At 49.0% G+C, this 13,358-nt stretch overlaps 1 protein-coding gene across 1 annotated transcript in view; it reads right to left on the bottom strand.

The window, feature by feature from the left end:
- Positions 1-11,326, bottom strand: part of LOC144511448 (inositol-tetrakisphosphate 1-kinase-like) — a 52,004-nt gene extending 40,678 nt beyond the window's left edge. Inside the window, exon 1 of the mRNA XM_078241811.1 lies at positions 10,908-11,326. Within this exon, the coding sequence (XP_078097937.1) occupies positions 10,908-11,002 (95 nt within the window). The 5' untranslated portion in view covers positions 11,003-11,326. The remainder of the gene's footprint in view (positions 1-10,907) is intronic.
- Between the last annotated feature and the right edge of the window lie 2,032 nt (positions 11,327-13,358).

The following is a 13,358-nucleotide window of genomic DNA, read 5'->3' as shown; positions in this document are numbered from 1 at the left end:
TTGACCCTTAGTGTCAGGGGGATTAGCAAATGCATGGGAATAGGGCCTGGGTGGGATTGTGGCCAGTAAAGACTCGATGGGCCAAATGGCCTCCCTCTCCGCTATAGAGATTCTATATAGTGGAAGATTATTCTTTTACCAGAAATTCCACCAACTTTTCTAGCAATATTCCTTCTGAACTACATATCTAGGGGATTTTCACAGTAACTTCATCGCAATGTTAATGTAAGCCTACTTGTGACTCATAAATAAACTTTATATCTCCTCAGCTCACACCATTAAAAATTGACTTGCTCCCATATATTTTAGAATTTTAACCTCTTTACCTACTCCTCCTGGTAGACATGAGTAAATCTTATCCACGCAAGTAAACTCTTTAAAGAGATCTGGCACTCTCTTATCAATTGAACCGAACAGGCACCGGAATGTGATGACCAGGGGAATTTCACTGTAACTTCATTGCAGTGTTAATGTAAGCCTACTTGTGACTAATAAATCAACCCCTGACCAGGCTGTACATTCTTCTGCATCTCTTTAGCTTCAGCCTCCCATCCATTGACTCTTCCCGCTGCCTCGGGAAAAGCAGCCACTATAATCAAGGACCCCACGCACCCCGGACATTCTCTCTTCCACCTTCTTCCGTTGGGAAAACGATGCAAACAGTCTGAGGTCACGCACCAACCGACTCAAGAACAGCTTCTTCCCTGCTGCTGTCAGACTTTTGAATGGACCTACCTCGCACTAAGTTGATCTTTCTCTACACCCTAGCTATGACTGTAACACTACATTCTGCACTCTCTCCTTTCCTTAGAATAGAATAGAAACCCTACAGTGCAGAAAGAGTCTGCACCGACTACAATCCCACCCAGGCCCTACCCCCATATCCCTACATATTTTACCCTCTAACCTACACATCTCAGGACACAAAGGGGCAATTTTAGTATGGCCAATCAACCTAACCCGCACATCTTTCGGACTGTGGGAGGAAACCGGAGCACCCGGAGGAAACCCACGCAGACACGAGGAGAATGTGCAAACTCCACACAGACACTGACCCAAGCCGGGAATCGAACCCAGGTCCCTGGAGCTGTGAAGCAGCAGTGCTAAGCACTGTGCTACCATGCCGCCCCAAACCACTGTGCTACCGTGCCTTCTCTATGAACGGTATGCTTTGTTTGTATAGCATGCAAGAAACAATACTTTTCATTGTATGTTAATACATGTGACAATAATAAATCAAATCAAATCAAATGTGGTTTTTTTTAAAACCACTTTAACAAACCCCACTGGCTTATCCGATTTTCCCACATCTGTCTTCCCAATGCTTTTCTTAAACCAGGAACACTGCGACTTTGTCCTACTTTATTACAATGAAGACATCCGAGGCTTCTTATTTCTCTTCCACCCTCATTTGCCGAGGCTTGGCAAATGGATTCCAATACAGATAAGTGTGAGGTGTTGCATTTTGGAAAGTCAAACCAGGGTAGGACTTTAACAGTGAATGGTAGGGCCCTGGGGAGTGTTGAGGAACAGAGGGACCTAGGAGTACAAGGACATAGTTCATTGAAAGTGGTATCACAGGTAGACAGGGTGGTGAAGGCAGCATTTAGCACACTGGCCTTCATCATTCAGGACATTGAGTATAGACATAGAACATTACAGCGCAGTACAGGCCCTTCGGCCCTCGATGGTGCGCCGACCAGTGAAACCAATCTAAAGCCCCTCTAATCTACACTATTCCAATATCATCCATATGTTTATCCAATAACTATTTGAATGCTCTTAATGTTGACGAGTCCACTACCGCTGCAGGCAGGGCATTCCACGCCCTTACTACTCTCTGAGTAAAGAACCTACCTCTGACATCTGTCCTATATCTCTCACCCCTCAATTTAAAGCTATGTCCCCTCGTGTTAGCCATCACCATCCGAGGAAAAAGGCTCTCACTATCCACCCTATCTAATCCTCTGATCATCTTGTATGCCTCTATTAAGTCACCTCTTAACCTTCTTCTCTCCAACGAAAACAACCTCAAGTCCCTCAGCCTTTCCTCATACGATCTTCCCACCATACCAGGCAACATCCTGGTAAATCTCCTCTGCACCCTTTCCAACGCTTCCACATCTTTCCTATAATGCGGCGACCAGAACTGTACGCAATACTCCAAGTGCGGCTGCACCAGAGTTTTGTACAGCTGCAGCATGACCTCCTGGCTCAGAAACTCAATCCCTCTACCAATAAAAGCTAACACACCGTATGCCTTCTTAACAACCCTATCAACCTGGGTGCCAACTTTCAGGGATCTATGCACATGGACACCCAGATCCCTCTGTTCATCCACACTACCAAGTATCTTACCATTAGCCCAGTACTCGGTATTCCTGTTACTCCTTCCAAAGTGAATCACCTCACACTTTTCCGCATTAAACTGCATTTGCCAAGTATAGGGGTTGGGACATTATGTTACAGCTGTACAAGTCATTGGTGAGGCCACACTTGGAGTACTGTGTACAGTTTTGGTCACCCTGTTATGAGAAAGACATTGATAAATTGGAAAGGGTGCAAAGCAGGTTTATAGAATCCCTACAGTAAAGAAGGAGGCCATTTGGCCCATCAAGTCTACACCGACCGCAATTCCAATCAGGCCCTATTCCCGTAACCCCACATATTTACCCTAGCTAGTCCCCTCACACTTAGGGGCAATTTAGCATGGCCAATCAACCTAACCCGCACATCTTTGGAGTGTGGGAGGAAAGCGGAGCACCCGGGGAAACCCACGCAGACACGGGGAGAACGTGCAGACTCCACACAAACAGTGACCCAAGCCGGGAATTGAACCCAGGTCCCTGGCGCTGTGAGGCAGCCGTGCTAACCACTGTGCCACCCCCACCGTGGGGATGTTGCCAGGACTAGGGGTCTGAGTTATAAGAGGTTGGCCAAGCTAGGGCTTTATTCCTTGAAAGGTAGGAGAATGAGGGGTGACCTTATTGAGGCATGTGAAATCATGAGGGGCATCGATAGGATGAGCGCACAGAGTCTTTTTCCGAGGGTAGGGGAATTGAAAGCTAGAGGGCAAAGGTTAAAGGTGAGAGGGGAAAGATTTAAAAGGGACCTGAAGGGCAACTTTTTCACACAGAGGGTGGTGCGTGTATGGAATGAGCTGCCAGAGGTGGTGGTAGAGGCGGATACAGTTACAACATTTAACAGACATTTGGACAGGTACATGGATGGGAAAGGTTTAGAGGGATATGGGCCAAACGCAGGCAAATGGGACTAGTTCACTTTAGGAAACCTGGTCGGCATGGACAAGGAAGGATGTGCTGGCCTTGGAAAGGATCCAGAGGAGGTTCACAAGAATGATCCCTGGAACGAAGAGCTTGTCGTATGAGGAACGATTGAGGACTCTGGGTCTGTACATCGTTGGGAGTTTAGAAGGATGAGGGGGGGAGGATCTTATTGAAACTTACAGGATACTGCGAGGCCTGGATAGAGTGGGCGTGGAGAGGGTGTTTCCACTAGTAGGAAAAACTAGAACCAGAGGGCACAACCTCGGGCTAAAGGGACGATCCTTTAAAACAGAAATGAGGAGGAATTTCTTCAGCCAGAGAGTGGTGAATCTGTGGAACTCTTTGCCGCAGAAGGCTGTGGAGGCCAGGTCATTGAGTGTCTTTAAGACAGAGATAGATAGGTTCTTGGTTAATAAGGGGATCAGGGGTTATGGGGAAAAGGCAGGAGAATGGGGATGAGAAAAATATCAGCCGTGATTGAATGGCGGAGCAGACTCGATGGGCCGAGTGGCCTCATTCTGCTCCTATGTCTTATGGAGTTGGGCCAAAGGGCCTGTTTCTGTGCTGTATTACTTGATGGCTCTATGGGAGGAAATTAGGGTAATGAGCAATGTGACAATGATCAAGAAAATCTACTTTAATGATGTTGGTTAAGGGATAATCATTGGCCAGGGCCAGAATTCTGAAAGACCTGGATAGAGCGGACACGGGGAAGATGTTTCCATTAGTCGGAGAGACTCGGGTCCGAGGGCACAGCCTCAGAGTAAAGGGACAACCCTTTAGAACCGAGATGAGGAGGAATTTCTTCAGCCAGAGGGTGGGTGAATCTGTGGAATTCATTGCCACAGAAGGCTGTGGAGGCCGGGTGTATTTAAGACAGAGATAGATAGGTTCTTGATTGGTAAGGGGATCAAAGGTTACGGGGAAAAGGTGGGAGAATGGGGTTGAGAAATGTGATCAAATGGGTGAGCAGACTCGATGGGTGTCATCTGTCCCATTTCCCCCGACCCCTCGATCTATCAAATGTTTATCCATCCCCACTTTAAATAGAGAACATAGAACATAGAAAAACTACAGCACAATCAGGCCCTTCGGCCCCACAAGTTGTGCTGAACACATCCCTACCTTCTAGACCTACCTATAACCCTCCATCCTATTAAGCTCCATGTACTCGTCCAGGAGTCTCTTAAAAGACCCTATTGAGTTCACCCCCTCCACCACTGACGGCAGCCGATTCCACTCGCCCACCACCCTCTGTGTGAAAAACGTACCCCTAACATCTCCCCTGTACCTACCCCCCAGCACCTTAAACCTGTGTCCTCTCGTAGTAGACATTTCCACCCTGGGAAAAAGCCTCTGAGAGTCCACCCGATCTATGCCTCTCAACATCTTATACACCTCTATTAGGTCTCCTCTCATCCTTCGTCTCTCCAAGGAGAAAAGACCGAGCTCCCTCAGCCTATCCTCATAAGGCATGCCACTCAATCCAGGCAACATCCTTGTAAATCTCCTCTGCACCCTTTCAATCTTTTCCACATCCTTCCTATAGTGAGGCGACCAGAACTGAGCACAGTACTCCAAGTGGGGTCTGACGAGGGTCTTATAAAGCTGCATCATTATCCCCGGACTCCTAAACTCAATCCCTCGATTGATAAAGGCCAGCACACCATATGCCTTCTTAACCACCTCCTCCACCTGCGGGGCCGATTTTAGAGTCCTATGGACCCGGACCCCAAGGTCCTTCTGATCCTCTACAGTACTAAGAGTCTTTCCCTTTATATTGTACTCCTTCATCCCATTTGACCTACCAAAATGGACCACGACGCATTTATCTGGGTTGAAGTCCATCTGCCACTTGTCCGCCCAGTCTTGCATCCTATCTATGTCCCTCTGTAACTTCTGACATCCCTCCAGACTATCTACATGTCATTTATGTTGTTGGCAAACCTACCAACCCATCCCTCCGCTTCCTCATCCAGGTCATTTATGAAAATGACAAACAGCAAGGGTCCCAGAACAGATCCCTGGGGCACACCACTGGTGACTGACCTCCATTTAGAAAAAGACCCATCTATACCCACTCTCTGCCTCCTTTGAGCAAGCCAGTTCTGGATCCACCGGGCAGCAGCCCCTTGGATCCCATGCCCTCTCACTTTTTCTAGAAGCCTTGCATGGGGGACCTTATCGAATGCCTTGCTAAAATCCATATAAACCACATCAACCGCCTTCCCTTCGTCAATGTGTTTAGTCACATTTTCGAAGAACTCCACCAGGCTCGTAAGGCACGATCTGCCCTTGACAAAGATGATCCAGCCTCAAGTTCATAACACTAACCCCTGCTATTTTAGATCTCCAGGAATCACAGAATTAGGGCGGCACGGTGGCATAGTGGTTAGCACTGCTATCTCATGGTCCCTGACGCTGAGAGGCAGCCGTGTTAAACACTGTGGAAAGCAGGAAATATGACTAATACATATTCTTTATATAACCCCGCACTTGTCATCGGCTGGGGCATTGAGGTTAAAAATTGACAAGTCATGTTGCAGCTTTATAGAAGTTTAGTTAGGCCGCACTTGGAATATAGGGTTCAATTCTGGTCGCCGCGCTACCAGAAGAATGTGGAGGCTTTGGAGAGGGTACAGAAAAGATTTACCAGGATGTTGCCTAGTATGGAGGGCACTAGCTATCTGGAGAGGTTGGAGAAACTCGGTTTGTTCTCACTGGATCGACTGAGGTCGAGGGGCGACCTGATAGAAGTCTACAAGATTATGAGATGAATGGACAGAGTGGATAGTCAGAAGCTTTTTCCCCCAGGGTGGAAGAGTCAATTACTAGGGGGCACAGGTTTAAGGTGCGAGGGGCAAGGTTTAAAGGAGATGTACGAGACAAGTTTTTTTACACGGGGTGCTGGGTGCCTGGAACTCGCTGCCGGGGGAGGCAGTGGAAACAGATACGATAGTGACTTTTAAGGGGCATCTGGACAAATACATGAATAGGATGGGAATGGAGGGATATGGTCCCCGGAAGGGTAGGGGGTTTTGGTTCAGACGGGCAGCATGGTCGGTGCAGGCTTGGAGGGCCGAAGGGCCTGTTCCTGTGCTGTAATTTTCTTTATTCTTGAATAGAACAGAATCATTGCATCCTACAGTGCAGAAGGAGGCCATTCGGCCCATCGAGTCTGCACCGACCACAATCCCACCCAGGCCCTATCCCCCTAACCCCACATATTTACCCTGCTAATCCCTCTAACCTACACATCCCAGGACACAAAGACATGGGGTTATGGGGACTCTATCCCCATAACTCCATGCATTTATCCTAGCTAGTCCTCCTGACACTAAGGGGCAATTTAGCATGGCCAATCCCCCTAACCTACACATCTTGGGACTGTGGGAGGAAACCGGAGCATCCGGAGGAAACCCACACAGACACGGGGAGACCGTGCAAACTCCACACAGACAGTGACCCGAGGCCGGAATCGAACCCGGGTCCCTGGCGCTGTGAGGCAGCAGTGCTAACCCACTGTGCCACCGTGCTGTCCCTAGCATTCCACTGGCCTTTCTGATTATGGTCTGGACATGTTCGTGATAGTTGAATGATTTTATACCTGGAACTCCCAAATCTCTTTGGACCTCCACTGTCAGCAGATCTTTACCAATTAGAATGTACTTTGATCTCTCTGTATCAGGTCCAGGCAGTGGGCAGTGTTCAGGGCAGAAGTGAAACCAAACAGTAAATCTTTGAGTCAGGCACTAGAACAAAACTGAAATTCCAGATGGGTGAATATTCCCTTTCGCACGCTGACTGTCTCTGGGTCCAAGGGCGCAGGTCCAGTTAGAATCAGCGGGAAATTAATCTTGAACCTATCCTTGCGTGTGTCAACCGTGACTCATGGGGCAGCCCTGTCATCTGACTGAGACGTCACGGGGGTGCACTGGTAATGTCACTGGACTAGATGATGCTCTGGGGACACGGGTTCAAATCCTCCCAACCGTGGCTGGTAGAATTTAAATTCAATAAATCATAGAATCCCTACAGTGCAGGAGGAGGCCATTCGGCCCATCGCATCGAGCCTGCACTGACAACAATCCCACCCAGGCCCTATCCCCGTAACCCCACGTATTCACCCTGCTAATCCCTCCAACACTAAGGGGCGATTTAGCATGGCCAATCCACCTAACCTGCACATCTTTGGACACCAAGGGGCAATTTAGCATGGCCAATCCACCAATATGCAGTATTTTGCTTAATGCAATGTAGGGACTGGAAAGGGTGCAAAAAGAGATTTATAAAGGATGTTACCAGGACTGAAAGGTTTGAATTATAAGGAGAGGCTGGGACTTTTTTTCTCTGGAGTGCAGGAGGATGAGGGATGACCTTATAGAGGTTTATATAAACATGAGGGGCATATGTAAGGTAAAGTCAAGGGCTTTTGCCCCAGGGTAGGGGGAGTCCAAAACTAGAGGGCATAGGTTAAAGGTGAGAGGGGAAAGGGAGCCGAGGGCAGCTTTTTCACACAGAGGGTGGTGCGTGTATGGAATGAGCTGCCAGAGGAGGTGGTAGAGGCGGGTACAATTATAACATTGAAGAGACATTTGGACAGGTACATGGATGGGAACGGTTTAGAGGGATATGGGCCAAACACAGGCAAATGGGACCAGTTCAGTTTAGGAAACCTGGTCGGCATGGACGAGTTGGGCCGAAGGGCCTGCTTCCCTGCTGTATATATCTCCCTATGAGGCAACAGGAAATATCTGCCCTCATCAGTGGTTGCAGAGGGGTCATAGAAACCCTACAGTGCAGAAGGAGGCCATTCAGCCCATCGAGTCTGCACCGACCACAATCCCACCCAGGCCTAATCCTCATAACCCCATGCATTTACCCTAGCTAGTCCCCTTGGCACTGAGGGTCAATACTGAGGGGCGGCACGGTAGCACAGTGGTTAGCACTGTTGCTTCACAGCTCCAGGGACCTGGGTTCGATTCCCGGCTCGGGTCACTGTCTGTGTGGAGTTTGCACATTCTCCTCGTGTCTGCGTGGGTTTTCTCCGGGTGCTCCGGTTTCCTCCCACAGTCCAAAGATGTGCGGGTTAGGTTGATTGGCCATGATAAAACTGCCCCTTAGTTTCCTGAGATGTGTAGGTTAGAGGGATTTTTGGATAAAATATGTAGGGATATGGGGGTAAGGCCTGGGTGGGATTGTGGTCGGTGCAGACTCGATGGGCCGAATGGCCTCTTTCTGCACTGTAGGATTCTATTCTATTCTATTCTAATTTAGCATGGTCAATCCACCTAACCAGCACATCTTTCAGACTGTGGGAGAAAACCGGAGCACCCGGAGGAACCCATGCAGACACGGGGAGAACGTGCAGACTCCACATAGACGGTGACCCCAAGCCGGGAATCGAACCCGGGTCCCTGGCGCTGTGAGGCAGCAGTGCTAACCACTGTGCCACAGTGCCGCCCCACTTGTCAAGGGCTACAGATAAGTGGGACCACCACTACCTCAGGTTCCCTCTCCAAATCTCACAGCATCCCGACTTGGAATTCAAATCGGCCGTTCCTTCACTGTCGCTGGGTCAAAATCTGGAACATCCCTCCCTAACAGCACTGTGGGTGTACCGACACCACATGGACAGCTGAGGGTTCAAGAAGGTAGCTCACCACCACCTTTTCAAGGGGCAATTAGGAATGGGCAACAAATACTGGGTCTGGCCAGGAATGGGTAGGCACTGGCTTAGGCCAGTGACTAAGATTAAGATTAAGACTAAGGAAATTTGACATGTCCGCTACGACTCTCACCAACTTTTACAGATGCACCATAGAAAGCATTCTTTCTGGGTGTATCACAGCTTGGTATGGGCTCCTGCTCTGCCCACGACCGCAAGGAACTACAAAGGGTCGTGGATGTAACCCAATCCATCGCGCAAACCAGCCTCCCATCCATTGACTCTGTCTACACTTCCCGCTGCCTCGGAAAAGCAGCCAGCATAATTAAGGACCCCCACGCAACCCGGACATTCTCTCTTCCACCTTCTTCCTTCGGGAAAAAGATACAAAAGTCTGAGGTCACGTAGCAACCGACTCAAGAACAGCTTCTTCCCTGCTGCCATCAGACGTTTGAATGGACCTACCTCACATTAAGTTGATCTTTCTCTACACCCTAGCTATGATTGTAACACTACACTCTGCACTCTCTCGTTTCCTTCTCTATGAACGGTATGCTTTGTCCGTATAGCGCGCAAGAAACAATACTTTTCACTGTGTACTAATACATGTGACAATAATAAATCAAATCAAATTCGGGGCCTGTACGGAACTGAAACCTACCAGACTAGCCTTGCAACCATTGGGAAGGGAAGCACTATTAACCCTTCCCAATTCAATCCCACATTGGTGAAACGTATTGAAGAAAGCATGGCCAATCATTATACACTCAGCCTCCTGTGACAAGGAAGACTGATTGTCCAACTGTTTCAACAGAAAGACAACTGCACCAGAAATAAGGAAACCCCCAATTTTGCGGCGATGATTGTGCAAGCACCTGCTTGAGTAAGGTTTCCTGTGTTAACTAGGATGTGGTTGTATGAAGCCACACACAGCCAGCCAGGTGTCTATCATTGCAGCCCTTAAAGAATGAGTGAGACTGTTCATAACAATCCCAGGGTATGCGTTTGTATTCACAGGGGGTCCCGGGGGAAGCGTGTCACTAGTTACAGGGGTCCCCGGGGGTTCGTGTGTCAGTATTTACAGAGAGGGTCCCCAGGGGTGTGTGTGTGTCAGTATTGACAGAGGGGGTCCCCGGGGGTTCGTGTGTCAGTATTTACAGAGGGGGTCCCCGGGGGTGTGTGTGTGTGTCAGTATTTACAGAGGGGGTCCCCGGGGTGTGTGTGTGTCAGTATTTACAGAGAGGGTCCCCGGGGGTGTGTGTCAGTATTTACAGAGGGGGTCCCCGGGGGTGTGTGTGTCAGTATTTACAGAGAGGGTCCCCGGGGGTGTGTGTGTCAGTATTTACAGAGGGGGTCCCCGGGGGTGTGTGTGTCAGTACTTACAGAGGGGGTCACCAGGGAGTGTGTCAGCATTTACAGAGGGAGTCCGCAGGGGAGTGTGTCAGCATTTACAGAGGGAGTCCCCAGTGGAGTGTGCCAGTATTTACAAAGAGGGTCCCCGGTGGAGTGTGTCAGTATTTACAGAGGGGGTCCCTGGGAGAGCGTGTTATTATTTACAGAGGGGGTCCCCAAGGGTGTGTGTGTCAGTATTTACAGAGGGGGTCCCCGGGGGTTTGTGTCAGTATTTATAAAGGGGGTCTCTGGGGAAGTGTATCAGTATTTACAAAGGGGTGTTCCCAAGGAGTATATCAATGATGACAAGTGGGGGGGGGGGGGGGGGGGCGGGTTCCCAGGACTGTAGTTTCGTCAGGAGTCTGTCAATATTGGGGATGGGGTTGGGGAGGTGCCCAGAGGGTCCCCAGAACTGTCAGTGGGGGTCCTCAGGAGTGTGTCAAAATAAGATTTACAAGATGCTCGCTGAGCTAAAACCCAGCCCAGTAAGACACAAGGAGGGTGGGTCGGGCTCTGAACCTGCACAGAAGAAATGAGAATAGATCCCACTCCAATCTTACCGGCAAAGATCAGCGAAGAGTAGAAACTGTAGCTTCCTCCTTTTCTTGTCGCTGAGACAAAAGCCCACTCGCTTCGCTTTGAGCCAAGTCTGCATGTTACAACCCTTGTGCAAACGCCAGGCGTCTTTCCCTTGGGTACAGAATGAGGTTAGATATATGTATATATGAAACAGCAAGTTGTGTTGTCAGCCCGATTGATTGAATGGCTGGGAAGAGGGAGGGGCTCACTCAGTCTTTCCAGCTCATGTCAATATCTGTTCAGTTTCACCTCTCCCATTCTGAAATCTATCAAGGTCCAAAGTCGGATTGCTTGTCCCCGCTCCTCCAGTGTCTCCCGTATCAGCCACAGCAAGTCCCAGGGAATACCCTGCTTCCCAATTCATTCTCCAGATCCCATGTCCCGGCTCCGGCTCCGCCCCTTTTCACCAAATTGTTACAATCCCCCAAATTGCAACATTGCAAGCCCCGCCCTCCTGTGTGGGCGTGGCTATAAGCCCCACCCCATGAGGTATTTAAAAGCCTTGCGGCACTTTTCACACTCTTAGAGTCCCTACAGTGCGGAAATAGGCCATTCATCCCATCGAGCCTACACCGACAACTATCCCACCCCAATCCCTGTAACCCCAAGTATTTACCCTGCGAATCCCCCTGACAGTAAGGGGCAATTTAGCATGGCCAACCCACCTAATCCGCACATCTTTGGACATTAAAGGGCAATTTAGCATGGCCAACCCACCTAACCCGCACATCTTTGGACACTACAGAGCAATTTAGCATGACCAATCCCCCTAAACCGCACATTTTTGGTCACCAGGGGGCAATTTAGCATAGCGAAATCACCTAACCCACACATCTCTGAACCCTACAGAGCAATTTAGCATGGCCAACCCACCTAACCCACACATCTTTGGACGCTAAAGGGCAATTTAGCACGGCCATTCCACCTAACCCGCACATTTTTGGACACTAAGGCGCAATTTAGCATGGCCAATCCACCCAACCTACACATCTTTGGACACTAAGGGACAATCTAGCATAGCCAATCAATGTAACCTACATATCTTTGGATATTAAGGAGCAATTTAGCATAGCCAATCCACGTAACCTGTACATCTTTGTACACTAAGGGGCAATTTAGCATGGACAATTCACCTAACCTGCACATCTTTGGACACTACAGAGCAATTTAGCATGACCAATCCCCTTAACCTGCACATTTTTGGTCACCAGGGGGCAATTTAGCATAGGTTAATCCACCTAATCTGCACATTTTTGGACACTAAGGCACAATTTAGCATGTTCAATCAACCTAACCTATATATCTTTGGACACTAAGGGGCAATTTAGCATGGCCAATCCACCTAACCTGCACATCTTTGGAATGTGGGAGGAAACCGGAGCACCCGGAGGAAACCCACGCAGACATGGAGAGAATGTGCAAACTCCACACGGTCACCCAAGGCCGGAATCGAACCCAGGTCCCTGGCGCTGCGAGGCAGCAGTGCTGACCATTATGCCACTGTGCCACCCAAAACAATGGCGTCAAACGTCACTGGTCACTTTGCAACCAACGATGCGCTGCTTGGAAGTGCAGCCATTGTTACAATGTAACAAAGACTGTAGTCAATTATCGCACAGCAAGCTCCCACAACAGCAATGTGATAATGATTGAATTTCACCAGAGGGATAATTGTTGGCTAGGACACTGCGGAGAACTCCCCTTCGAAATAGTGGCCACTGGATCTTTAAAGTTCCTCAAGAGGCCACCCCAGGTTCTTTGACACCTCGTCTGCACCGTTGGCAGTGTGGCACTCCCTCGGTACTGCACTGGAGTGTCAGTCTAGATTTCTGCACCCAAGTTTCTGCAGTTGATCTTGAACCCACAACCTGCTGCCTTGGAGGTGAGAATGCCACCTTCTGCCTCGGAGGTGAGAGTGCCACCTTCTGCCTCAGAGGTGAGAATGCCACCCACTGGACCATTTGGCTATTGATATTTGACAACTGGGCAGCTGTCAATCAACCTGAAGGGTGGGAGGAGCTAGGGGGGAGGAGGAGGTTGATTGCGGAAGTGGGAAATTTGCAGTGGTTGAACCTGTTAAAATCCTTACTGCCTGATTGGCTAATAAGCTGTCTTCCTGTCCAATGGGTAGCACAGGACTAATCCAGGAAGTGGACCCAATATTCTTAAATTGCATAAAAGCAAATTACTGCGGATGCTGGAATCTGAAACCAAACATAAAACGCTGGAAAATCTCAGCAGGTCTGGCAGCAGCTGTAAGGAGAGAAAAGAGCTGACCAGATCTCTCCTTCCAGATGTTGACAGACCTGCTGAGACTTTCCAGCAATTTCTCTTTTGGATTCTTAAATTCCATTTGACTGATTAAAAATACAACGCAAAAGGAAATTGCCACCACCTGCAAGTTCCCCTCCAAACCACACAACATCCTGACT

Source organism: Mustelus asterias, chromosome 24 (assembly GCF_964213995.1).
Source record: "Mustelus asterias chromosome 24, sMusAst1.hap1.1, whole genome shotgun sequence".
NCBI lineage: Eukaryota > Metazoa > Chordata > Chondrichthyes > Carcharhiniformes > Triakidae > Mustelus > Mustelus asterias.
The sequence above is the reverse complement of the archived record's forward strand: the minus strand, read 5'-3'. Positions and strand labels throughout refer to the sequence as shown.